General features: G+C 53.3%; 1 protein-coding gene across 4 annotated transcripts in view; it reads left to right on the top strand.

The window, feature by feature from the left end:
* MLLT6 (MLLT6, PHD finger containing) overlaps positions 1-26,624 on the top strand; it is a 50,522-nt gene that overhangs the window by 12,642 nt on the left and 11,256 nt on the right. For 2 of the 4 annotated variants that reach the window (XR_012635191.1, XM_074927100.1), the window contains exons 7-16: positions 361-468; positions 9,549-9,647; positions 17,269-17,443; positions 18,224-18,814; positions 20,270-20,451; positions 21,204-21,321; positions 25,019-25,085; positions 25,422-25,564; positions 25,846-26,034; positions 26,222-26,310. Coding sequence is in view for 3 of the 4 variants with exons in the window: in XM_074927100.1 (XP_074783201.1) it covers positions 361-468; positions 9,549-9,647; positions 17,269-17,443; positions 18,224-18,814; positions 20,270-20,451; positions 21,204-21,321; positions 25,019-25,085; positions 25,422-25,564; positions 25,846-26,034; positions 26,222-26,310 (1,761 nt within the window). In the remaining variant the exon portion in view is untranslated. The remainder of the gene's footprint in view (positions 1-360; positions 469-9,548; positions 9,648-17,268; positions 17,444-18,223; positions 18,815-20,269; positions 20,452-21,203; positions 21,322-25,018; positions 25,086-25,421; positions 25,565-25,845; positions 26,035-26,221; positions 26,311-26,624) is intronic. The other 2 variants (XM_074927101.1, XM_074927102.1) reach the window with 2 other exon arrangements.

Below are 26,624 nucleotides of genomic sequence, written 5' to 3'. Positions count from 1 at the left end.
AGTGGCTTGTCTCAGCAGCATTGCTGCTGCCATTTAGCGTGTTGTTTACGGACTGGTCTCTGAGCAGCTGTGCCTTCCTTGTGCAAGTGTCAGTGTGCATGTGCCACCGAGGATCTGGGGAGTCAGATCTACGTGCTGTTTGTAAGCCCATTGTCACGGTATCCGCTGTGGTCCCCGTGTTGGGAACCAGGCTGGGCATCTGGTCCAAAAAGAGTTTGGTCTTGCATGTGGTAGACAAGCCATTTACTGGAACTTTGCTCACTGTAACAGCGAAAGCTGGACTCTGTAACACTGTTTCCTCTCTCTCCTTTTCTTTTTCTCCTGTTCTCCAACTCCTCGCTGCTTCCCCTCTTACTTCAGAAGACCTCACGTCACTCTGGAGGTAGCTCCTTCATTGCTGGAAGAAGGAGTCGATCCACATCCCCTGCTCAAGAGAAGCATGTATCCCACCACGAAAGGCCAAAGAAGGTAAGATCTGCACAGAGTTTGTCAATCCAGAGAGTCACAGCCGTGTGGGATGGAGATGAGAAGGAGAGAAGTGTGCAGAGAGCACTGACAGCTCCCCGGGTGAGCCCTGACTCCGCAAAGAATTTCACAGTCAGAGATCTGAATAGCCGCTGCGTTTTCAAACAGGCCCCTAGAAGGGTGTATGCAAACAGAGCAGCACAGCCGTGGGGAACATGAGGCTGAGTTTGCATGTTCAGATGATGCCAGAGGGGTCCTGGCACAACACCCCTGTGAAACGTGCAGATTCCCCCTTCCTGTCCTGTGGCCAGTCCACTTGGAGGCTGACATTGGACTATGATTTCCAGCTACCGAGTTCATCTGCGTGGAAGTGGTTTGGGCTGTGGTTTTCAATGCAGCAGCTCAAGAACGTGAACTCGAGGTCGTTGTCCTCAGCTCCCAGAGTCCAAGTTTTAAAGGACAAAAAGATACCGATTGGTAATCTGCATTGTGGCCAGCAGGTTGATTGTAGGCAAGAAGAATAATTAGTATGAACTAGGTAGTGCTTTGTTAGTCGGATTAACCAGCCACGGGGATTCCACCTGCAAGTCTACCTGTGAAAATAGTTTGTTAAGCAATTATTTAGAAGAGCATCGCATGCCAGATCTGACTGGTCCAATAGTTATTTATCTAGCTCTGCTGGTTAAGATGTACTCATCAAAACTGCTGTGGTGTTATAGGACATGTTAACAGCACGCCAAGGTTCATAATTAACCAACTGACTCACGTGACAAATGCTCATATTTCAAGGAAAACCAGCAGTGAACATGTAAGGCAGAACCGCAGCAGACTCCTGGGTTCTGACAGGGGGGCAGGTTCCAGTGTGGAAGGGTCTGAACCAAAAGAAACGAGGAGGCCAGAGGTTTGTGAGGTATTTGTTATTTATAACAATAAATAACCCTGGAGTGCAGGACACGTGTTTTTTTGGAGGTTTCAGGTTCTAAGGCAGCAGAATAAGAAATCTTTCCTACCCCTTGATGAATACAGTTTTTGCAACAGCAAGAATCCACAACGTTGTACTGCTGCCCTCCTTTCCACCCCGTCTGTCCAAAGCAGTGGGGTAGGATCTAAAGCAGAAATAACTTTTACAGGGATACTGTCAGCGTGGTCAGATAGTTTTAAATACTTTATGGGCCATATCTTGGGTTTTGTTAGCAAAAATCCAGGATTACTCTACCAAGCAACCTCTGGATATATTTCTCTATAGTCAAAAGCCAGATTTACCTTGTTGTATAAACGTGATTGATGATACCCCTGCAAATCACAGCACGAATCCGATTTTAAGTCTTGCCATAGCTGTCTGGCTGTTTACTGCTTTTTTTGTTTGTTTTTGTCTTGTTGCAGTAGGCATCCTCACAAAGCGTAAGTGATTTTGAATGGTAATGGTAGTGACCCACACGCAGAAAGAGCCTGATGACACTCCGGTGGGTTATGTGGGCTCAGTCTGATGGATCCCAGCCCAGTCTCCGGAGGCCAAGGGCATCCAGGCTTTCAGAAGCAGCACGGCCATCCCTTAATCCTGACCGACACCCTCCTGGCATGCCCGGCTGAGAGGCCATAAACTGTGTGGGCAGGAAAGCCATCTCCCTTTTTTATTTACAGAGGTTATCCCGCAATATCCAGTTTGAAACGCTGCCCACCATGTCCATTACGTGTTTGGGAAGCTTGCCCAAACCGTACCTGATACGTGGGCAAACGAGGCAAACCTCGCTCACGCTGCCGACGAGGCCGTTTGGGGAGTATTTACTCCTCTTGTGTGTTCAGCTGCTGCGAGCAGAGGAGGAGGCAGGAGGGAGAAAGAGCATCTGTGCCATGGCCGGGGAGCGAGCGCTTGGCACAAGGTGAACGGCTGCACTGGAACGTGCTATTTTTAGCCAACAAACAGGCAGAGGGGGTGGGGGAGAGGGCAAGATCGGGGTGATTGACGGAGGCTCAGCTGTAATTATAACTGACAGACCGTGCGAGCCCAAGGCTGGGGACCGTACCAGGGTTTCTATATTTGCACAGCTCCTGGTGGCGGGGGTGGGAGCGCAGTCACGTGCCTGGCAGGTAGGAGCAGGGGTGGTGCTGCTCCCCGGCTTTGGTTGGAAAGCAGGTCAGCGCCAGGGGGAGAGCGAAAACAGGAGGAATGTGGATTTATTTATAGGCTTCTCGGTGGCGCTTGCCACTATTGTTAGCCTATGGGTTCCTCACAGACGTGCAGGGACTCCGTCACGCTGCTGCCTCACCCCTCTCCCCCCGTGATGGCTCGTCGGGTTTGCGAGCAGCAGATCCCGTGGAGGCCCCTTCCAGGGCTGGGATCGCTTGGCACAGCCGCAGCGCGAGTGCAAAATCAGCTCCTTCCACTGAGAGAGGGGGAGTCAGCACGGAAAGGGGGCCGAGGTGTGCCAAGCAGCTGGGATGGGCAGGGTGAGGAAGGCACTCTCGGCTTCCAGGGGCCTTGGGGAGTCCTGCAGGTCTGGGAGCGGCCGTGAAGTGCAGGGAGGGAGGACGGGGCGCGAGGCGCTGAGGGAACAGAGACCTTTCAAAGGGGTACCCGAAAAGGGGGGTTGAACTGTGACTTCCCACATGGTTTTGGAGTACGTGACTAGCGGTGCATGATCTAATTGCACGTGTTTCAGGGGAACTGGACGTGCTGCTGTGCTGACCTGAAGCAGAACAGCTTTTTCTTGAGCCTGTCCAGCTGTGCAGCCGGCTGGTCCCGTCCTCCCAGAGCCGGAGGCGTTGCAGGGGAGCTGATCACTCAGCAGCAGACCAGAGCCTGTGTGTGAGTCCCCCAGCTGCAGGTGCTCCTAGCTTTCTGCTCCAGAAGAAGCCTGACAGCTCCCTTCCAGTGCAGGGCTGTGGCTGTTTGCTTAGGCTTTATGGAGGAAAACCCTAACTGAGTTAATGACTAAGTGAGGGGCACAGGATTTAACCCAGTGGCTTCAGTAAGACAGCAAAGACTTGGGATTTGGACTTCTAAGCCCTGCTGTAAACCAGTTCAGCATTTGTGAAGAGTCTTGTTCTCTGGGGAACAAGGGACAATTGTGATGTGGGACTGCAAGCCAGCATCGGCATCCCCCGCCTCTTGCAGGCGCAAATGATGCCAGCCCAAGCATTTCCTTCTGTGCTGTCCTGAAAATGGGGAAGCTCCAGGCTTTGGGTTCTCCTCAGAACATACCAGGCCTTAGCAAAACCAGCCGCATTTATTTCTTCGGGGTTGGTATTGCAGTGGTTGTGCTCTACCCTGTGGGAGCCTTTGGAGTGTTTGTTTAAAAAAAAAAAAAAAGAAAGAAGAAAGACAGAAAGAAAACAATAGCTAAATACCAAGAAAATGCTGGATGACGCACAGGGGTTGAATGAAGTACAGATGTTCTGTCACCTATATTGTCCGCTTGAAACACACAGAAAAAAATTACCACGCTCCGTGGAATGAAATTTGTCACGCCAGGAGCAGACAGGAGCACATGCAGTACAACATTTTTAGGCATATACCCCATGGAGGGCGACACTCGTCCGGTGTTATTCTTAGTGAACACCTGGAAGCCGTAAGTGAAATCAGGAGACTTTTGAATTGGCTATGGGATTTGTTACAAGAGGAACAGTCCCTGCCCGGTGACATAGGAAGGAGAGGCAGGCACTTGGAGCAAATAAGCCCACCTGCAGTTGTTCCTCAGGTCTGGGTACAGAGCCAGTTCTCCACAATCAGAACACACCTTGAGCTCCTGAACTGCTTCCCTAGCCACGGTGGGGGATGACTTTATCGGGGTACGGGGAGTGTCTGTCCTGCCCCCCTCATCCCTTTAGCCCCAGGCAGGGCGGTGCACGAGCCCCTGGTCCCGTGGCGTCGGAGCAGATGCCCGGCAGAGCCTGTCTCCCCGCTGGCACTGCCTGTCTGTCTAGACCCGATGCCAGTGGAGGAAACGAGCCAAGGATCCAGCCCGGCAGATTCAGCACACTGGAGAAGTTGTACTGGGCTGAAATCTAAACCCAGTGGGTCTGTGAGGGGCTTTGTGTTTGTGACGAAGCTCTGCCTCTTGGAGTTTTGTGTCCACGCAGGCACCACAGGGCACAGTGGACATTTTTTTTTCAAGTGGGATGCAGGTGGCTGCTTACAGGAGCAGCACAGAGCTTTGGGGACGGAGTACTCAACCTAAACCTGCCCTAATCTACCTCTAGTAGCCATGTTTTGTAGTGTATTGTAGCATCCTTGACCAGCTTTCTGTGACCTGTGGTTATGTGGGTGTTTAACCGCCTCCAGCAATTCCTTCCATCCGCGGGCGTGCAGCAATAATTCGCGAGCACACAAAGCCCTGCCAGGACCGGCCGCCTGTCCCTGTGTAAAAGCTCTCATGTACTCCGAGGGTGCTCAAGGCAAACCCGTGAAATCCCCAGCACGACCCCGGAGCGAGTGAGGTTGCAGGCAGGGGCTTAGCGTCCCTCTGCCTGGTGCTGCCTTCCTCCTCACCCATGCTGCCTTCCTCCTCGCTGTGGCTGCCATGGCTGCGGCCCACAGCCAGGCCTCCTCCTCCTCCGGGTGAGGGAGTTCAGAGAGCCTGGGAAAGAGGGGAGGGAGCAGCAGAGCCCACTTGGCTCTTCCCAGCTCCCGGCTCTTCCCTCCCTCCTTCCCCTGCCCAATCTACTTTTAATGATCCAATTGCTGGTGTCCAGCAGATTAGAAGAGGGGGCTCAGGGAAGGGGAGACGGCGGTGGGGGGAGCAGGAGGAGCTGTGCACAACCCTTTTTGGCAGCGAGAGATCCTGTTTCGTTCCTCCTGGGCTGAGGAGCTCGAAGGGAGATTGTGTCGCCGGCACGCCCCCCCCATGCAGCCGCGCTCCCCCCGCCGCAGGCCTGGCCTGCTCCATGCCCACATGCCAAGCCCCAGCTGCTCAGTCCTGCATGGAGAGAGTTTGTTTTCCCTGAAGTTTCTTGCTGGGGGCAGGTTCCCGTTCCCTGCAGCCCGCAGCTCGCCCAGCCAGCCCGCCTGCTGCAGGGAGCGCCGAGCGGCTGCAAGGTAGGGCTCGGCTTTTGCTTGGGAAGATGGGATGGGGGGTGTTGAAAGGCTTCCTGCTCCCACAGAGCGTCCTCCCTCCTCCTCTGCCTCCCCTGAATCCCACTCCATGGCACAGCCAGGCAGGTCTCCGTGGGCTGTTGGCAGTCTGTGGAGATTCCTGGAAGGAGGGTTTGCAGAGGAGGGTGCCGGGGAGGTGAAGTGGTGGACGTGGAAGAGCCAGGTGGGGAGGGGACATTCCAGAGGCAGGGGACCGAGTGCTGCTTTCGCCCTCTACCCTTGCCCTCCCCGCCCTTTGCGCCCTGTGGCTCTTGCAGGAAGCATTTGAAGCCTTCGGCTTCCTGGAGAGAACCCACACGTTTAAAAGCCTCTGGTGCAAGCTGGGGGATGCCCAGGGTTGTCTGCGGGCCTGTCAACACAGCCAAGAGCACCAAGAGTGCCGGGGCACCCCGACCGCCTCAGCGCCGTGCTCTCGGCGGGCAGCCAGCGTAACCTTCCCACCGGGGCCGTGGTCTGGGGCAGCCCGGCCCGTCTGCACAGTGTCCGTGGGGTAACGGAGTGAATTGTCCTGCCCGCTTAACACGGGGCAACGCGTTTCCCCAGTAATCTTGACGAAGGTGTCAGATACTGTTGCCTTTCTGAGTACCCGAAAGGATTAGAGGGTAACTGGAGGGTGGGAGGTGGGTGCTGCTGGGTGTGCGAAGGCAGCGGACACCCAGGCTGCAGCCCAGAAGGCTCGTGGCAGCCCAGTCCTGGGGGTTTCTGCTCTGCCCGAGCAGAAGTGACACAGAGAGCACAGAGAGTGCTGTGGGAGCGGGAGAAGTGCTGGGTGAGCTCAACGGAGGAGCCAGGTGTGCCCGTGGGCATCTGGGGCTGCGTGCAGGGACACCCGGCAGAAGTGGTGCTGAGCCCCTCCTCAGGCTGCGGTGGCTCTGGTTTCAATGCAGTCCTTTGAGCAGAGCACGAAGACTGGGCTCTGCGGGACAGATTTGCTAAATAGTTTTGAGTGCAGTTGCTCTGCACATGTAGTTGGGGCCAGATCTTCAAAAGAGCTCAATACCCAGCGTTTAGCTTTTTGGAAAACCTGACCCCTTTATTCAAGCATCTAAATGGGAGCTGAGGCATTCCAGAAATCTGGTCCCTATTGTGCAGGCTGGGTTCTTGCTGAATATGTACATATGTACGCACTCCTACATATAACCAGAGGACTGCTCAGTTAGCTGTTGTAGGCTCTGCGCTGCCGACAGCGAAGGGAGGTTTTTTCAGGCGGGAGACAGCCAGGATTTTGAAGCTGGAAGATGTGAGTTCGGTGGTTGCCATCACAATGTAATTGTGGGAGGTTTTCTGGTTCACTGTGGTGACAGTCAGGACATTTCTGTCTTTCCCCACGCATTGCACGTGTGTATGTGTATGTATGAGATGTGTAGGCTCATTGTCATTAGCCAGAGTGGTTTGGCCCTGCCTTGTCTCATCCTGACCACGATACGTGAAATTAAATCATTACAGTGCTGTCTTGCTGGCGTTTGCAGCAGCGCATCTTATTGCCTCCTGTTGCGACTTTGTGATTGAAATGCATTTGAGATTTCAGGGTCTGGAAACGAGGGAATAAGCTCTGTGGTATTCAGAAAGTTTAAGGACCGGGGTTTGTGCAGTTATTTGGCAAAATGTATTGTAATGAGGTGTTTGGCTCCTGTTTTTCATTTCTGGCTTCCGTGAGTGGCACTGGCAGCATCTGCAAGTAGGCGAGCGTGTGTCCAGATGGGGTTGGGGGTCCCTGACTTTTCTTTCTGAATGTATGGATTGACTTTCTGCGAAATATCAGCAAGTTCTCTCATGCCCTGTGCGCTGGTTTCCCCATTTGTAAAATGAGATGTAGATATTAAAAACCTCTCTTCAGCTCGTTGAAACTTTCTGCTGTGTGCTATTAAGTGAGTGAAAACTGTTACAACCACTGGAATACTGAACGTTGATGTGCACATGGTCTGTAACAAGCTGCTTCGCTAACTGGGCACAGTTTCCCCATCTTCCTAGAAGACCCATGAGACTTTAGATAGAGTTTATAGCATGAGAAAGCCCCCAAGTATTTAAAAAGTTATGAGATTTAGTAAAGATTTAATTTTAATTTCTCTTTCAGCACTTAGTCTGTAGAAATCACATTTTCAAGCTTTCCTTGTTCACTGCCAAAGCTGAAAATGTGTATCAAAGAAAGGGGGGGAAAAAAAGGAAACAGAGATTCTTGTAAAATACTGTAGCTCTCAGAACAGAGGCTTTAACAGATATGTCAAACGCCAGGAGTCTTGTGATAAAATTATGGATATTGGCAGTGTTGGTTGGGCACTCAGCAAGTGCAGTGAAGCTCTAGGCTGGATTTGTTTCCTTTTTTTCGCCAGCTCATCCCGGTGAAAGCTTCTGTGGTGTCACGGCAGGTTTCCGCTGGCTGGGTCACTGGGGGCTGCAGCATGGGGCTCCCTTTCAGTGGAAATTCAGCCAAACCCACGCTGGAGGGTGCAGAGTTCTGGAGCAGTTTGGCTTCACCTCCACTTCACTTCATGCTGGCCTTCTCCAGCCTTTTTCTCTTGCCCTGTCCCTCCTCCTTGCCCATTTTTTTTTTTTTCCCATTTAGTGTATTGTTTCCTAAGCTAATTATGCCACTTCTCCCCCAAAACACACAGCGGAGCTCAGATATTTGCTGCAGTTGCATCCTCCCCTGACAGCATCCCAACTTTGGCATGTGCTGGCAGCCGTAGCCTCGGGGCTTTGCCTGCGTGAGGAAACAGTCAGCATCTTTCTGGAGAGTCAGTGAATTTTGATGTGACTGTTCTGTTCTGAACGCACCTTCAGTCCAGACTGAGGACTTCAGCTTTTAGAATAAAACACCCGTGCAAGGGAGGTGTACCAGAATAGGCACTTTTTTTGCCACAAAAAGGTCTCCGAGACAGGAGGACGGATTTTTGGAAGCCCTGCTTGTCGTGCAAGTGTTTATCTGACAGCAGCTCTCCTGGTCCACACACCAGTAACCACACTGGGAGCTTTGGCACTTGGGAAAGAAGTTTCTTCAGCTTCAGCAAAGGCGGCCACATCTTTAGCTGACATGGGTAGCACGGAAAAGCTCCTGCAGTCAGCTGAGTGCGTTCCCATGGGAACGTGCAGCTGAGGAAGACAGGGAGGAAGCAGGAGTGTGTGATGGAGCGTGTTCTTTGATCCATCCATCCTGTATGCCAGCTGGCCTGGGCATCCTCAAGCCTGACTTGAGGTCACACAGGCCTGCGTTTTCAGTCACAGAAAACATCTCGGTTTTAGCATAAACATCCAGACAGCACTGTATAATAACCTCCTTGGTTACAGTCCATTCCCCAAGAGAATATAAAGTCAGGGCAGGCAGGACTTAGTGTTTCTCAGGCTGTGATTTTTCCATGTTTGCAATTTGAAGAATCCTGTGTTTCGGGGGTTTTAGTGAGAGAAAAACCAGGATGAAGAAATCAAACGAAATAGTCTGTCTCCTGTTAGCAGAGATGGACCCAGACCAGCTGTCTCTGCTGGGAGGGGAGATGTGGGGGATCTCTAGGTTAGGTTCTGAGGTGACTGATCGTTTTACCTGTGCACGTGCAGCATGTGCTGAAATCAGGACTCTCCCATTGTCTGTACAGGGTGGATCTGAGAAACCCTTGGAGAAGGTGGAGAGCGCGGGTAAGGGGGCACAGAGTCCCTTCGGGGAAATAGCAAAAGGAAAGCTCAGGTTTCTTGAAATCAGCCAGAGCTTGTTAAGTCCTTCCCTATCATCTTACCATAAACTGATTTGGGGGCTTCTGTTGATATTCTGCACTCCAGATGTTGGCTGCAGCTGGGGTCGAGATAGTGGGACGCTCCCAGCCAGAAGCTGGGATGTGGGGGAAGGGATACTGGGCTCGTGTGGATGGGTGGAGAAGGAAAGAGGAATATGAATGTATGGTTGTAAATCCACCCCTACACACCCTGCTTTCTTTTCCCTTACAACTGCTATTCTCAGCAGAGGAAAAGTTAGCCTTCCAGTACTCTCTCGTTTCTTTTGCAGAGTCGGAAGGACAAAGAAAGACCTAAACAGAAGCACAAAAAACGTCCGGAGTCTCCCACCAGCCTTACCCCATCCTCAGTGCCCGTCGCTGCAGAGAAGGTACCAAAACCCCAGGATGTGTGAATGCAGAGTGGGGAGGGAGGGCAGGGGGAAACCATCAACGCTGCCTTTCCTAGAAGTGGGATGGACAGGGCAGAAGAGCAGAGAAAGGGCTTTTGTCCATTTATTTTGATTCCTGATTCGTCACATTCTCGCTCGCTCTGCCTGACTCCCCACCTCGACGCCCACCTTGGGAATTTAACACGGCAGCTGTCTTGATTTCTGTCAGCACTGACGACACAATCATGGAGCTAAACTCCCAAGTGATTGAGCTGTAAGTGCCAGCCTGTTTTGCAGCAGATGTTCAGATTTGAAGCTCTTGCAGAATAGATAAATATCCACGCTTTGGCCTTTTCTGCTGCCACATCATGAACAGCTCAGGCAGGTGGATAAGCAAGGCAAGGCTTGTGGGAGGATGTGTTAGCCTTTATTAGACAAACTGATGTAGCTGAGGGGAAAAAAAACCCAATCTTGCAAGCACAGATCTTCAAAGTGTGTAACAGAGGCAGCTTTTCTGTGTGAGACAATGGGAGGTTGGTTTCTATTTAGTTCCTCCATTTCAGGGAAATTCAGGCAGAGGGGCACAGTGTGGTGGCCTGTTTTGCTCCCGAGGTGTAGAGGCAGCCCAGTTCCCTGCTGGGAAGATGTTGCTTGTGTGGGTTTGTCTTCTCGGGGCCCGGGGTGTGTGGGGCTGGTGGGGTGCAGTCGGGATGTCAGTGTGTTCCGCTCCTCGCTGCTGATCGTGCTGCAGACACGGCCTCTTGCACCTGGCTGTAAATCAGGAGAGCCCTGAGCTTTCTGTAATTCGTGCCAGCCCCAGACTCCACTAATGCAGAATAGAGGCAGTGGAACTTGCATGCAACAAGGTGAAGGCCAAGTCTGCAGTTGTTCAGGGTCAGGGAACAAGTGAGGTCACACCAGCACCTGGACCTTTGGAGTTGTACTTTCCTCTCGGAGTGGGAATGTAAATTAATGCAACTCCTCAGCAGGGCTGTTCTGGTGTGAGTAGGACTGGGGCCAAGCTCCTGCTAGAACAAATAAACAACATGTCCCAGGAATGTCCTTTTGTGCACAGAAATGCTACTTGGAAAGGCTTGGGTGTCCTTTACATGGCAGGACTGCCTTGTGAAAATGAAAATTCACAGGCTAGCAGTGTCTGCGTGTGTGAGAAGCACTGCAGGGGCAGTCTGCAAGAGCGAAAGCTCCTGCCAGTCAGCACGGGGTTGCTTTGGGTTAGGGCTGAAGAGGATTTTCTCTGTTCTGGGTGAGGCCAAGCCTGGAAGCAGGGACTAGGTGGAGGTCAGAGCTGAAATGGCAAAGCTGGCCTCACGGTTCTCAGGCTGGGAGAAGCAGAAAGTTACAGCGGGACAGAGTGGAGGAACAGCCTCCGAGCTGCAATCACTCTTGATTTACCTGTGCTGATGTTAGGGCAGCTCAGCTCTGGCTTTTGGGAACAGCAGATTCACCCAGTTAACAGAGCTGTCAGGAACCGATAGCCTAAGAAGATTATTTTCAAGCTGAACTGAAATCCAAAACCTGACTCTTGGCCAGCTAGAGCGGTTGTTAGACAATTACCCACTGTCTCCTCCAAAGCCCTGCCAGACCTTTATAAATAAGGAGGGAAGGGTGCAATTCAGTTTTACAGGCAGCTTTCAACTCTTTGTAAGCTAAAATTCAGGAGATCCTAATTACTGTAGCTGTACTTGAGTGACAGGGTTTTAGTGTTTCCCTAGGGAGTTATTATTAATCCTCATAACAGAGAGTGTATTTCCCTTGCTTTTTTTTTTGTGCATAGATCCCAAAGTATTGTTCAAACTCTGTTACCAAAGGTACTCACTCCAGATCAAATGTAAGAGCTGCTCAGCAGCATGCTACAACCCCGCACAAACCCCTCGGGGTGGTTGTATGAGGCTTGCTGGAGAGTTGCACCAGTGTAACATTGCACAGGTTAGATGTAAAACTAATGTAAAACCTTGAGACACATTAATGGAGCATGTCCAAACAGGTTTCTGCTTGGAAGCCAAAACCATCCTTGTCCTTTCTGGATCATACATCAGTACAGCTCATCCCAGTAGGGTGCACCGGGGAGATGCAGCAAACCAAAAGCTGATGTTCATGGTGTGACTACCACAAGAGCGTTTCTGGTCCCTGCTGTGCCGTGGTTAGAGTCTGAAGAGACCTGGGGTCTCTCTTCCTCTCCTTACCCCTTGCATGATCTTGGGCAAATAATTTATCTCCTCCATGGTCTTCTCCAAGTTACCCAATGGACCAGAGCATAGTCTCCCCAGGGATAATCTCGAGGCAGATGGTCATGTCCAGGCTCCTGGGAGAAGGCCAGTGGCCCGGAGCAGCCGTGCAGAGCCACAGGAAGCTGGTGCAGCCCTTGCTGCCCGTGCCAGCCCCTTGCTGCCAGCCCGTCGTGCTGCCCACGCCGCAGCCAAAGTGGCACCACTACAGCGAGTCCCAGGCTCCCATCCTGGCAGTGCTGGAGCAGGGCTTGGGCGGGGGGCACTGAGCATCACCAGTGCTTTGGAGCCAGCAGTGAGGAGCAGGAGCATCAGTCAGGCGGATCAGCAGAAGGGCCCTGGCACCACTTGCCCCATGGGCACCGAGGCTGCGAGCAGACTGCAGCGTGGCACCAGCCACCGGGCTGTGCAGAGGTGTTACTGGTAACTGAAGCTCCAGTCTGCTCCCAGTTTGTTTAGCCTAAAAGGAGCCTGGGACATCTGACCTCCAGCATCTGATCTTGCTACCAAAGTCCTTTGAAGCTTTCAGCAAGCTTTTAATAATGGATTTTCAGAGCCGTAGTCCTGTACAGTGGGACTTTTCAAGCTACTTCACCAGGTTAGGCTGACAGCAGGGGAACTGTTTCATTGCTTTGGAGGAACTGTGGTATGTCCCACTTCCTTGTTCCATCAACCTGGCCTCTGGGTTCACGTTTTTCTTTTAATTTTTCAATCCAGATTTATTTTTCAGTTCCAATTTTCACCTAATGTGTCGTCCACCCCGTGCTCCCCTCTTGAACCTTTTAGTCGTGAAGAAGATCCTTTGATGTGGTTTCAGGCTTCCTCTTAAAATCAATTGTGCTAGACCTCTGACTTCTGCCAGATTTTTGAACATCTCACTGAGCGCTTCCCTGTGTCTTCTAGGAATCTAAATACCGTTAATATCTGGCACTTGGACTCTACCAGGCCTCCGTGTCCTGTCTGTGCAGTGACAAACTCTCATTGCCTCACTCGGGTTTGGGGGATAAACACACTGAAAACAAAGTGCTGTTGTGGCCTCAGCTCTCCTCTACACCGGAAAGTGAAACTAGGGTGTGAATTCACAGCATGAAACGACTCCTTGTAACACCTCTTCTGAGCTCTCCTCCTGCCTCTGAAAGCATCTTTGGGTGATGTGATTTTCATGGCTCTCAGAGAGGGGCCAAAGACCTTGCTCGTGGGGCACTGGAGTGTCCAGAGCAGGTGGCCCAGCAGGGCTCAGGGCTCTTGGGTGGATTGTAGAGAGGGAATTTGTGCTGGATACGGGCTCTCATTCATCGTCACGCGGGGTACTTGCAGCTCAGACAGACTTTCTGGGGAGTGGGAAAGAGGCAGAAAACATCCCCTGTGGGTAATAGTTTCTGGCTATAACAATTTCTGGCTATTTTATGTGGTGTCTCCAAAAACACCAAAATGCTGCCAACTAGTAACACTTCCGAGCAGCCTGTTGGAAAGACGGAGCAGGCCTGGGGCAGAGGAGGGTTTTGCACCTGTAAGTCTTGGCAGCCAGGGCTCTCCAGTCACGCACCTCCCGACAAATTCAGGAGGAGGTTTTTCTGTGCTCAGGATCCGTGCGTGGAGCTGGTGCCTGGTGCTGGGATCGGGTTCAGCGAACAGCAAGCAGCGTGCCTCTTCCCTCCCCCTGCAGCTGCCCCTGGGGAGCCGTCCTGCCGCTCTCTGTTGCACTTGCAGTAAATCTGCAGGCTTGCAAGCCACCCCAGCTGCCTCCTCCTGCCAGCTGCAGACATCGTGATCACTTGTTGACACACACTCACACATGCTACGTGTTTCAGGCTGCAACATCTGGCTTGCTCTGGGTTTTGTAATCTAAGCCGCGGATGCCAAGGCCTCCCCGCACCCACCCTCTTCCAGTCAGGTGCTGGAGAGGGAGCGCAGCGGGGCGAGGGGCTCGCGATTGCAGACGCCACCGGAGGCAGGGAGACTTTCCAGGTTTCCCACTGTTATTTGAGCTCTCGGCATCTACCCAGGACCAGCCTGGAGCTGACAGATCCTGGGAACCTCTGCACTGCGCCTGGCTCAGGCAAATTCACAGTCGCTGGGATGGGGTAGGGGTTTGTGGGGGAAGGCTGATGATTACCCCTGCTAAGCCAAGCGTGGCTCAGCGTGGGTATTCGCAGTCAGAATCCCTGAGCCTTTTAGCATCCCTTGTGCTGACATGAGTGGGGATTTGCCAGCGACATCAGGGACTGAAAAATACAATCTTCATCCATCTGTGTCTCCTCTCCCCACCTATGAAGAACCGCAGCACGGTGCTGCCTAATCTCCAGGTGGAGGGAAGGGATGTGGGAAAGGCTGCGAGTGGCTCTGACACAGAGATGCTGTAGCTGGTGCCCGGAGCTCCTGGTGGAGGCTCCGACCTCAGCCTCGTGATGCAGCGTGGAAAGGCAGCTGATGCTTCCAGCCTGCCTGGGCGGCTGCTTCAGCACATCGCCCTGCCGTGCGTGGGCTGGAGGAGCTCCTGCTCTCGTCGCATCGTTCCTCATTCGTGTCCTCCCTGCTTCCCCTCACCAGTAGTTTAATCCAGGGCAAAGCCACTCTGTGTTTCCGACGCGGCACCAGCCTCCCCCACCCCTTCTGTATTTTGTCAGTGGTTCCCTCTAGGAGCTCGCCCCGCCAATCAGGAGGCAAAGAGATGCTCTTCTGATTTCCCATAAATAAATTAATGAATGAAGAGCTTGGGTGCTGCACAGTGTCACAGAGAGGCCAGGAAACAGGTACAGCCCCTTGGGGGAGAGCGAGCGCCGGGGGGAGGAGGTGTGTGCATGCCTGCGCTTGGGTGCCCGCGCGACGTCGTCCCACTCCTCCGGGGTTGAGGCAGGAGTTTCCCGTTCAGACTGTCACCTCTAGCTGGGGCAGTAGGTTTATTCTGATGACATTTTTCACTTGATTGCTTTAAATAGACCTTCAAAATGTAGCTGCTGCCTCATTTTGCAAGAGAGCTCTCACTTCCTCAGCGCTTCCCTATTTTAATTTTTTTTTTCCTCTGCAGCGTGCTCTCCCCCACACACCTGTTTGCAACACACAGAACATTGGTGCTTCTGCACACACACACACACGCACACACACACAGAGATTTCCGTGCTGGAGAAAAGCCAGTGACCCAGAGATTGAGCCCTCTGTTTGTGCACAAGGCAAGCAGCAGGCATGCAGGTTTCTCCAGCCCGGCTCCCTCTAGGCAGCAGCCCTGAGCTGGAGAATCTCCTTCATTAGGGAGGTGAGGGGACTGCAGCCCTCGTTACTGTTATTAATATTGGCATTATGGTAGCAGAGCCCTCCCCTTCAGATCAAGGCCGTGTTGTGCTTGGCAGTCCACGTGTGTCTCCTGGAAGGTTCGGCTGCCACACAGAGCTCGCAGGCTCCACGGAGCAAAGTGGGAAAGAACTAGAGGCACAGAGAGGGGAAGTGATTTAGTGTGGTTTCAGGTTCCCTCTCTTTGCTCCTCGGCTGCAGCACTTGGGCTCTTGCTCCAAATTCAGGCTCTCTGGAACGGCTGCTAGAGAAGGGCCCGTTGTGGTGAGGAGGATTTGTGACAGTACCATATAGATCTGCCTGCCCTGATCTGTTTGGCAAACAATATCTAGGATAGCATTTGGCAGGAGATGGGAAAATCCTGCCCTGAAATCTCTGTGAGTCTCTCAGGGAGGTCTGTGAGGTCAGATCAGCCCTACAGGTGAGTGCCTGTCCATTCACTGCCTTCAGCTGAACCAGCTCAGCCTCTCTTCCCCTCCTTTCTTTTTCCCCTTTAATTTCGCATTAAGATTTATTTCCCAGCTCAGATTTCCCCTTTCCACCCCGCACTAATTCATTACCTGCCCTGCACTCCCTTCCTGACACTCTGGATTTAGAACATGTCTTCTCATGTGGTTTCCCCCTGCCCTTCTGTGGCCTCGTGCACCTTGTGGGGAGCTCCAAAGAGGTGAATTTATGGGAGGAAAATTCAGGGCTTTGCATTTCTGCTGAGACATGAGCCATCTCGTTCCTACGACTTGGTGAGCAGTCTCAGGACTTCCCATAGCCCCCAGACACTGTTCTCCTTTCCCTCCCCAGGCAGATGTGGAAAGTCGGAAAGATTTTCATGCTCCCTCTGAGCTCATAAATCAAGAAGGCTTAATCTCCTACATCCAGGAGTCTGTGATGAGAAAATACAGATTCCCCCTCCTCTCCCCCCTAATTTCCACCACTCCCTTCCTCCTGTCTTTCATATTCCCGGCACATCTGGTGTGTGTTAGGCTGCCAGCTGTTGCATTGTGCGGAGTGATTAAACCATGTGGGAGGAATGGGGAAAAGATTTTTATCTGGGCATTCATGAGTCTGCATTACAAGCCCTTTTTTCTCGAGCTCTCCCCAAGAAGAGGTCATCTGGAGTCAGGGACAGTGGAATGTAAGAAAGGTATTGTGCTTCTCTGTGTCTTCCTTGTATCTGCTCAGTAAGAAATAAAAGGTGTTAGCACTAATGCACAGGTGTTATATTTTGGGCTGTAGCCATCACAATAGAACTGTATCTATATTATTGATTGGTTGCAGTAATATCTTGCAAGGAGTGATCTTTGAACGCTGCTGGTTTGGCTTTGAAGTGACTTGAAGGTGAAGGTTTCATATCCTAGCGTGGGTGCCCCGGGGAATCTGGTTTTCAGTTCATTCCACTCTCCCCCTGCTAAGCTCCCACACTTCTCTCTCTCATCGCAAGCTCCTGGATTTCCTAGCATCTGGCCAGCCTCTTCATCCCCCTTGCTTCCCTGTCTCCTGCAGGCTTATATGGGGTTTGGCTAGCATCTGTTGCGTGGTCAGATGCTGCTCTAACAATATCGCTGTGAAATATTTACTGCAGTAGATTTGGAAAGCCCTGGGCTGGAGTGGAGCTGCTTCAGTGGATGCTGTAGGGAATCCAGGGGAACTCCTGTTGCAGCACAAGGACAAGCAGGTTCCCCCAGGTGGAATGACCTTGCTGAGAACAGCACACGTGAGAGATGCAGCTGAAATGTATGTTTGAATCACAGCCAAATTCACGTTTTATTTGCGCCGAATAACCCCCTGAGGTAGTCCCCTCTGCTGACGATGGGGAGGAATCTCTGATGCCTGTGCCCTCGTTGTCAGCGCCCTGTTTAATTTCCTGCCATTAGATGGGATGAGTGTAATCCCTAGGAGCATAAAGCCTGGTGCCACCAACCAGCAAGAGAGGGAAATGTTGTTTTTTTTCTCTCCTGCGTAACATGACCTGACCATCACTTTGTGGGCCGAGGGGGCAATTACTTCTCTTAAGGGGAAATTGGTAAGAAGAGCCCCTGCTGTGGCCACATCTGGCCTGAGTGAGTCACCTCTGTGTTTGCTGCTGCCAGGGCTCTACCAGCCACCATGAGGGGAGCAAAGAGACCTCGGAGGTCGGCAGGTCGGAGGTGAAAGGCAGGAAGTCCTCAAGCCATGGCAGCAGCCACAAAGGGAAAAAGACGGGAAGCGGGAAAAGCTCCGTTGGCTTCAGCTCAGCTTCATCCAGCGGGACCTTCCAGCCTGCAGGTAAGGGGTGAAGGAGAAACAAGAGAGGAGAGGAGGATGGGGGTGATGTTTTGCTTTGCTCCTCTTTGATGTCTCTGTATCTGTAAAGGTACCCGTTCACCAGCTGGTGCTGTGAAACTTTGCTGGTGGGTATTTCGTTAACCCCTTGAAGAGAAAGGGAAAAGTCTTATTGCTACTCAAGTCCTTGCACAGAGGGAAGAACCGAGTCAGATGAGTGTTACAGCTCCCCTCCTGTGCAGGCCTGCTGCACTGCAAGGAAAAACAGATCCAGATGTCTGAGTGGAGGGAGGAGGGAAGCGATACTGTGCACAGGCAATATGGGCAGCACCTGTCCTCTCCTCTGTAGGTGGTACTGTCTGCAGCAGTGTTTTAAGGAGTACTAGTGGAGAGAACTGAGCCAAAACCTGATATCCAGGCTCCCCTGAGCTTTGAGTCAAAGCCTTGCAGGGCTCCCATCTGCTCTGACCTTGCTTGGTTCTTTTTCGAGCTGTGGTAATGGCTAGCATGTTCCTCTCCTGGGACCCCAGTCGGGGCTGGGGGGACGACGGTGGCACAGGTCCTGGGGGAGCAGAGATGTGCACGGTTGGGTGGGATGAAGCTGCTGGTGAGCACCTCTCATGCTTGCCAGAGAAAGTCAAAGCAGAGGGCCGGGAGGGGACAGGGATGGCCTTCAGCTGGGTGGCCAGCCCGTGCCAGAGGACCTCTGTTGTGGCCATGTTCCCCTTGCCGCGTGGACTGAGTTACCGCCACCACGAGCCTTCCTGTCTCTGCTCCCCCCAGGTACCTCCTGCAGCAATTTGCAGTGCTCCCAGGACTTTGTGACATTCCCCAAGCTCGAGCAGGACGACGAGAAGTACCGGAAGCCTGTCTCTTCCTCTTCTTCTTCCCACTGCTCCCCTCTGTATGAAGGCCAGAAGGGGGACATCTTTGAGCAGAAGGTGATCTTCTCAGGCTTTGGGTCCATCATGCGCTTCTCCACCTCCGCGGTGAGCCAGCAGAGAGGCCGTGATGCTTCCCCCGTGGACTATAAGGCCTCGAACCCTGTCAGCGGCCCTTCGGCGGGGACCGGTGGGACCAGTGGTGGCAGCAGCAGCCACAAGCGCATGCCGTCCCTCAGCATGGAGGAGGGAGAGGTGCTGAAGGAGAAGAAGCACAAGGGTAGCAAGAAGAACAAGCATGGGCCTGGCAGGCCAAAAGGGGGCAAAAGCAAAGAGATTTTGGGTGCCCAGCTGGCTGGGTCCACATCTACTTCCTCGTCACCCTTCTCCGGGGGCTCTCTTGTCAGCTCCAGCATCGGCAACTCTTCACGGTCCTTCAGCCACACGGGGAATCTGCCCAGCCTCAGCATGGAGTCCCCGCTGCTGGGTTCAGGTATGTTCCCCCTTAGGGCTCCAGGTGTGCACAGTTCCCCCCAGCCCTTGCTGGCTCTTCATCACGTTGCCTGGTGTCCGGACCTGTCTGCACAGAGTCCAGTCCCTTTAATTCAGTCCCAGGAGCTGTAAAAATCCACATCTGGGTCTCCCCTTCTCATCTTGGCCTTCATTCTAGAATCTCCTCCAGGTCAGCGCCTCTCTCATTTGAACTGGGCTGCACATCGGAGCTGGGGAGCATTTCAAACCCTTTTTGCTCAAATGCTGGAAAACCTCAGCTAGCCAGAGCTTAATTTCCAAAGCCTAGAGAGGGATATTCACAGACCAAACAGGAATGACCACAATCTGACCTCGTGTAAATGGTTCAAGTTTAACCCCTCTTTTAAAAGCAAAACTCTCATCCTGGTCATACCAAATCCCGGTAGGGTTGGGAGACTGGCACGGCATTAACTCTGCCCAGAGCTTAAAGCTGCTCCCAGCCTGAGTCCCCTCCCCTGGCCTGGCAGGGATGTGGGCAGCCAGGACATGTGGCAGGAAGGGGTTAAGGCAGCAGGCAGAGGAGGGGCCTGCAGCTCAGGCCTGGGGTTTGACACTGTTCTGGCAGCAGAACTTGTCATTGGCCTATTGTGGGTTGTTTGCAGATGCTCCAATTTAGGTCAGATTGCAAGGGGGGGGAGGTATAATTTTGTTGTGTGCACCCGGGAGCCCTGGCCCATTTGTCTGTGCTGCCCGAGAGAGGAGAGGAGCTGCAGGAATTGATGCAACCTCCATAATCATAACCTTAGGCCAATTTTTTTTGCTTCCCCTTGGAACAACAAAGGGATGTTTCAGAGAGAAGGAGGCTGCCAGGCCCCACTCTCCTGCCTGCTCCTTCTCCCATTCTTCTCTTGCAGAGAGATGTTGGCAGGGCCGTGAGGGACCTGGCTTTGGGCACTGCCTGTGCCACATGCTTGAGCCAAGGGGAAGTCAGATGGGTCCCCTCCCTCCGCAGCAGCTCTCTCCTCACCCTTTCTTCCTCATTTATCTGCCCGTGCTCCACTGTGGTCCCTGGGCATCACGGAAGGGGATGCTCAGCAAGGTTAGCTCAGTGTGGTCTATTGACAGGCAGCAGAGGGTGGGACTCTGAGCCCACTACCCTCTTCTGCCACTGATTTGTGCCTTCGGTGAGTGACTTCACGCTGCGAGTTCTCTGTCGGATTGCATCGGGGTGCGAGGAGCAAACAAAAGGGGGGCAAGGGCAAGGCTGGAAAAATTTGTGATACCTTTTGATCGAAGGGCTGTGGGCTGTGACCACCCTCGCTGTGTGCCGGGCTACGAGATGCCGAAGCGCGCGTTACCCTTGCTCTTATGCACTGGTGCCACCCTCCCTTTCTGAGATGGAGCCCTGTGGAAAACCAGCTGCTTCCCGGCCCCGGGAGGGGAGCGTGGCTCTCTAACACGTCTCCTCCTCTTGCAGGGATCTACACCAGTAACAAGGACCCTATTTCCCACGGGGGCGGAGTGCTCCGAGCTGTGTGCAGTACACCCCTCTCTTCCAGCCTGCTGGCACACCAGGGTACGTCGTCTCTCCCACAGCTCAACCGGTCTCCCTTTGCTAGCACCATCCCAGCTTCCTCCTCCTCGGTCTCCACCACGCAGGTAAGAACATCAGGACCAGGAGAGGGACTGTAGTTCGGGAGAGGGTTGGACAGAGCAGGGCCAGTTTGTGGGCACAGAGGAGCTGCTTTTTCCACTCGGGAACAGCTACTCTTCCTTTTGTTTGGAGGGGAGCTGCCAACTGCAGCTTCCCTTAGAGTGGGGAGAAAGATGTAGGTGATTTTGTGTCACAGCCCCACGCAGCCTGTTTCGGGGTGGGAGGAATTGCAATCTAAAAGGACGCGTTGCCTTCCCCTGACTGTAAGGGGAGGACGGGCAGTGCTCGGGTGGCAGAGGCCTGGCTGTCGGCATGTGCCGTGTCCCGGCTGCTCGTCCCCATCCCCGTGCTGCTGCTCGGCTGGATCCTGCCACCAGCACCAGCTCTGCCTCCGCTCTGCGGCACAGATAACGTGGTGGGAGGGCTCGCACATCCCAGCTGGGTGGGCTCTGCGTGTGCCAGGAGACAGAGCCTTGTCCTTCATCGGGACCTCACTGTGAGAGGTATTCTACAGGGAGGAGAGAGTTAGTTTTACAGCCTCAGCGTTAACACAGCTTGTTCAGACCTCTTGGCTCCGAGACGGGGCTGGGAAGATTTCAACTGTCTAGCGAGACTTCCAAGGAGATATTTTTAACGCTCTCTCTCATGAGCAAACTGGGTTCAAGAGTCAGAAAGAGATGGAACAATGAAGTTATTTTTCCTCTTGCGTTTTGGAGAAGTCATTCCTCTCTCTCCCCCTCCTTGTTTTGCCATGTAGGTGTTCTCCCTGGCAGGTTCAACATTTAGCCTCCCTTCCTCACATATTTTTGGAAGCCCCCTCGCATCTGGGCTATCAATCAACCCACTCTTAAATCAGTCGGAAAGCAGCCGGGCAGGTACGTGAATCAGAAGGTATGTGAGTTTGGACTTCCAAAGGGGTCTCCCTGGAAGAGTCGAGACAACTGCATCCCTAGTTCTCCAGCTGCCCTCCCTGCTTGCTCCCGTCCTGTGCGTGTGAGAGCCAGGGGCTAGGAGAGAGGGACAGTGGCTTTTTCCCCAAGGCAGGGGGTGCTTGTGTTTGCCTTAATGAAGTGCTGGCTTGCAATCCTGTAAAAGCACATCTGCTGCCGTGTCCATTGGATAAGGGGTGTCCCTGGACATGTGCTAAAAAAGTGCAAGAATGTGAAGTCCTTCCCTGTGGAAATTTGTGGGTTTTTTACACACCGGAGCTGCACAAACCTAGTGAAAGCTATCGTGAGCTTTTGCTTGCTCAAAATAAGTTAAAAGATTTTGTTGGGGTTTTGTTTTCTGGGTTTCTTTTTAAATGAGAGATATCTCATGCTCTTAATTTTCATCTTCCATTTCTGTTTTGAGTTATTTTCTGCCCTTCCCCTTTGGCTTTGTCATGAATGCAACAAAATCCAAGTTTTCAACTTCCAAACATGAACATGCCAACACTGAATTACTTACAACTGCTCATTTTTTCCCACCAAGGCAAATTCATTTTTCTTGGAAAATTGCCTCGTTAATAAGCAGGAAACTTGAAGCATTGTAAGATTGCTGCTTTTTTTTTTTCCTTCCTAAACCAGAGTGGGCCTGGTTTTTGCTTTGCACCAGTAGTTAAACAAAAGCACCCTCCTGATTTTTCAGACGTTGCAGTTAGCGGTGCAACTGTCTCCTGCTCCCCTAGCCCAGAAGTGTTAGCAGCTCAGCATGCTGGATGCTGAACTCCTGGGAGGTAAAACCCTGCCCAGTGTCACGCTGAGTGACAAGCACTTTAAAACCCACCGTCCTCGTTAGAGGTGGCTCTGAGTTCTCCGGATAATCTGACACCAGTGTGCCCTTATTTGCCTTAACAAGTGTGCATGCCTGCATGTAAAGCATGAATGAACACGTATGCTTACTGACGACCTTTGCAAGCCCGTGGAGGTGCCTGTCTGTCTCTCCGTGTGTCAGTGGCAGCATTTTGTCTGTACGTCCCCGCCGGCAGCTTGAATCTGCTTGAGTGCGACGGGAAAGCAACGGGGCGGCTGAGCCCAGCGGGAGCCGGGGCCCTCGCTTGGGAGCTCTGAGTCAGGAGTGATTCAGTCACCTGGAATTAAGGAAAAAAATGGGATGATTCAAAGAGTTTTTCTTCCCTTACGGCAATCAAGGAGATGACCCAGTGCCACTTCCCCTTTGCTGTTATTTTGGCGAGGTGCTGACAGGAGAAGGAAGCGAGCCGGGAATAGCCTTGTGGGTCAGGCCCAACGCGGAGGCTCGGCAGTCTGGGTTCTGTTCCAGCCCTGCGGCTACTAATGAATGAATCATGGAGGCAAAATCCAACATACAGAAGTGCTCAAAAAAGCCTGATCCTTAGTTTCCATTTCCAAGATTGCTTGTTTTGTTTGACTGGGATCTTCTAAGCTTCGGGACGTGTTTTTTTGCAGTTCCAGGCAGCCTTTAGAACAGCTCCTTTTATTTTTGGTCCCGTTTAAGGTTTGTCCATCACTATCTCCTCCTGCTGGTGCTAGTGGCCCAGAGGGTGTTAAACTAAATTCACTTTTTTTTTTTTTCTCCAGCGGGATTAATTAACGTGCATTAAACTTCCTGTATGGGGTCGTTTGCACTTAAAAGTGTTGTGACTGCTTTAATCCCAAATCGTTAACAGGGTGATTGTGAAGTTTTAAGTAATCCTGCCCTGTCTTTAATTCAGATCACCTTTCCTGAGAGTGTCTGTGTAGACAGATCCCATGGAGACGTGGCCTTCACGCAGTAATATTTGAGCTTTTCACAATTCTAATGTGATGTAGGGAAATGGTGTTACACTGTCTTACAGATGGGGGAACTGAGAAACTGTTATCACTGATGCAGGTTGATACCAGGGTGCCTTTGGCAGTACAAAAAGTCTGATTCTTATCTTCCCACTCCCTTAGCTACCGTCTAGTTCTTCCTCCCACGGCTTGTCCTGGATCCTGCCTCATTATGATGACAGGCCAAATGTATTTTATCTTCTCTAGTTGTCTTCAAGCCTCTTTTCATACTTGCTGCCTTGGAAAGTGCTGTCTCTGGGTGATAACTCAGTCATCTCCCTGTTCTGTAGACAACAGGGTGGTGTTGGCCAGGAGATAATTGAACATGGAGCCTGGTAGTGTTTCAGAAAACCAGAATGGTATATGGTGTATGTGCGCAGCCTCCCGCGGCAGTAAGAAGCAGGCAGTCAGGGCTTAGCTGAATGTTTATTTGGTTGCAAGTTAAAACCGCTGCGGCGAAGCTGAGGATATTTTTCAAAGGGTTTAGGTGGTCCTTGGCTGGAAACGATACTGAGAAGCACTGCTGTGGTCTGCCTGCTCCCAGCCTTCTGGTAGCTGATCCTGGTTGAATTTAGGAAGATTTCATGCCTTGTGGTGACCCTGAAATCAAGACTTGTCTCCACATGGTGTCTTATACTGGTAACTGCTGGTCACCTCCAGAAAGCAGCAGCTTCTCCCCAGGAGGGTGAACCAGTTATAATTGATGGCCGGAAAGATGTTCCTAGGTGGATGAAGGAGCGAGGATCCCACTCGTACCTGTCCCTAGGAGCTGCTGAAGAGCAGCTGCGTTTGCTTGTTCTCAGCAGTAGAAAATACTGCCAATAACTAATGCCCTGCTCAGGGCATTACGCTGTAAATCACAGTGTTCCCTGCAGGAGACTTCCTGGATTCTTGCACACAAGAAATGTCTCTTATTGTGCGAAGAAGAGGAGGGGCAAGTCAACCAGCTGGTGCAGGCTGTAGTCACAACATCTGACACGTCCCGGAGCGAGGGGAGCGTGTGTTTATGGGCTGGCAGGCTCTGGGGATGGTGGGCAAATGGCAGATAAATATACTTCACTTCTCGATTACTCTTTGGATGGGAGATACCCAGCCCGGGTGCAGGGGCTCCGTCCCCAGCACTGCAGTGTGGCGGCTCCCTGGGACAGAGGGATGGCTTTGGGGGTAGCTCCTGGACACCGAAGCACTTATTTAAACTCTTTAGAAAGGAGCTGAGCATCTGGAAACTTTGGAGGACTCCCACTGGGTTTCGGGCAAGGCTCCTGGAGGCAGGGGGCTGCGGTGGCACTTAGGAGAGCCTGGAGAGGAGGGGGGGGGGGGGGGGCTTTGCACAGGATTGCTGCATCCTTGCAGGCTCGGCAAAGCGAGTGTGTGTGTGTTTGTGTGTGTGTGTCCCACCCCCAGCAGCTGCTTTCTGCTCATCCCCCCGGTTTCGGGGGCTGGGGGAGCCGGGCTGGGGTGGGGGGAGCCAGGATGCGGCCACTCAGCTCCCCGCGGCCCCGGCGCCCGCCCCCCCCCGGCAGATTTGTCCCCTGCCCTTGCGAAGGAGGTCACCCGGGTGACCTTCCCAGGGTGACACCACCATCCCCCCCCCCCCTCCCGGCGTGACACAGGGTGACACGCAGGGACACGCAGCCCCTCCCCCGGCGGGCGGGGCCGCCGCCGTTATGCAATGCCGGTGCCCGGCGCTGCTCGGTGCTCCCATCTAGCGGGGACCGGCCGCCCTCGGGTGACAAACCGGGCACCTGCGAGGGCTGGGCGCCCATGAACACTGTGCCTCTCTGCCCCCCTCCCCACCCAGAGCCTGACCTGGAGGACTGCAGTTTTGGCTGCCGAGGGACGTCGCCCCAGGAGAGTCTCTCTTCCATGTGAGTGTCCTTCAGGAGTCCTCGCCGGGCTTTGGGAGGGGGGGGGGTGTCTCTCCACATCTGGGTAGGCAGGGCGGTACCCTGGGACACCGTGGGATGACACAGCAAGGGAAGGGAGAGAGTCTGGGGGAAGTAGAGGCAGCTCCTTCCCTCCTCCTTGGGGCTGGGAGTGGGATGGGAGGAGGCAGGTTTGCTTCTCCGCCACGAGCCGGGAGCGGAGGAGACGGGCTGGGAGGGATGCAGGGGTGAGGCAGAGGAGATGCGGGGAGACGGGAGCAGCAGAGCACGGGTGCAGACTCGGGAAATAGCTCTGACATTTCCCCAACCCTCTCCCAGGTCTCCCATCAGCAGCCTGCCGACCCTCTTTGACCAGACGGTGTCCTGCAGCAGCAGTGGGCAGCTGGAGAATGTTCCCCAGGCGACCCCAAACATTGAGCAGCTCCTGGAGAAGCAGGGCAACGGGGAAGCTGGCGTAAACAGTGAGTCGCTCAGGGCATGGGCTGTGGGAGGAGAGGTCCTTCTGCATGTTTGTGTGGGAGCCAGCTGGGATTTTGCCCACGGGCAAAGGAGCTGGGTGGGGGACAAAGCACTGCTCTGTGCCATGGGGAAGTAGCTGGCAGTGGGACTGTGATCTGGGGCCAATCTCCTCCCTCAGTGTGGTCTAACTGTGGTACCTCCTGTGGATCCCCTTCTCCTCTCTCCTCCGTCCCCCATTCTCTCCCCTGACCCTGTCCCCCTTCCCCCTTTCCGTTCCCTGCAGTTGTAGAAATGCTCAAAGCCCTGCACTCGCTGCAGAAGGAGAACCAGCGCCTCCAGGAGCAGATCATGACGCTGACGGCCAAGAAGGAGCGTTTGCAGCTCCTCAACGTCCAGCTCTCTGTCCCTTTCCCCGTGGTGACCAGCAGCAACGGCCCAGGCAGCCAGGCCCAGTACATCCTGCCTCCCAATGGTGAGGGAACCGGGGGGATGCATCACCCTCTGCCCTTTCCTAGCGGTGCCCTGGGGTGGGCGGGAGGGGGTCGCAGTGGGGAGGACCTGACCCATTTATCTCTCTGTAGCCACTGTCCCTTGCTATTGCTGTGGCAACGTCAGGCTCCATCCCTGACTCTGCATCCTCACTTCTTTCCTCCCTACAGTCTGCAACAACGATTCCCTGAGCATCAGCAAGAGCCCCCCATGCAAGAACAGCTTTGGGATCGAGAACTCGCTCTCCACTTCCTCTGAGGTACATTGGCCACCACGTGTGCCAGCCAGCTGGGGACGGGACCCGGGGAGGGAGCAGAGCAGCACAGTCCCAGTCCTTTGACTCCGTAGCCAGCTCATAAAGCCTCGTAGTCCAGGCCCAGAAATCAGGTTTTTTCTCTGGAGTGCCCGTTCTTCAGTTCATCTCAGCGTTGAGGGTCTGAGTCAGAGTAGCTGAGGCTGGGAGCGTGAGGTGAGGAAGCTTCTAGGTTATTCTGGCCACGCTTCTAGAGATCCAGCAAAGCAGGTGTGAGTTCTGGGACCCCTCCGAGCGCACGCCTGCACTTGCACTCACAG

This window comes from Athene noctua, chromosome 25 (assembly GCF_965140245.1).
Source record: "Athene noctua chromosome 25, bAthNoc1.hap1.1, whole genome shotgun sequence".
NCBI lineage: Eukaryota > Metazoa > Chordata > Aves > Strigiformes > Strigidae > Athene > Athene noctua.
Note: the sequence above shows the minus strand (reverse complement) of the source record. Positions and strands in the feature narration are given on the sequence as shown.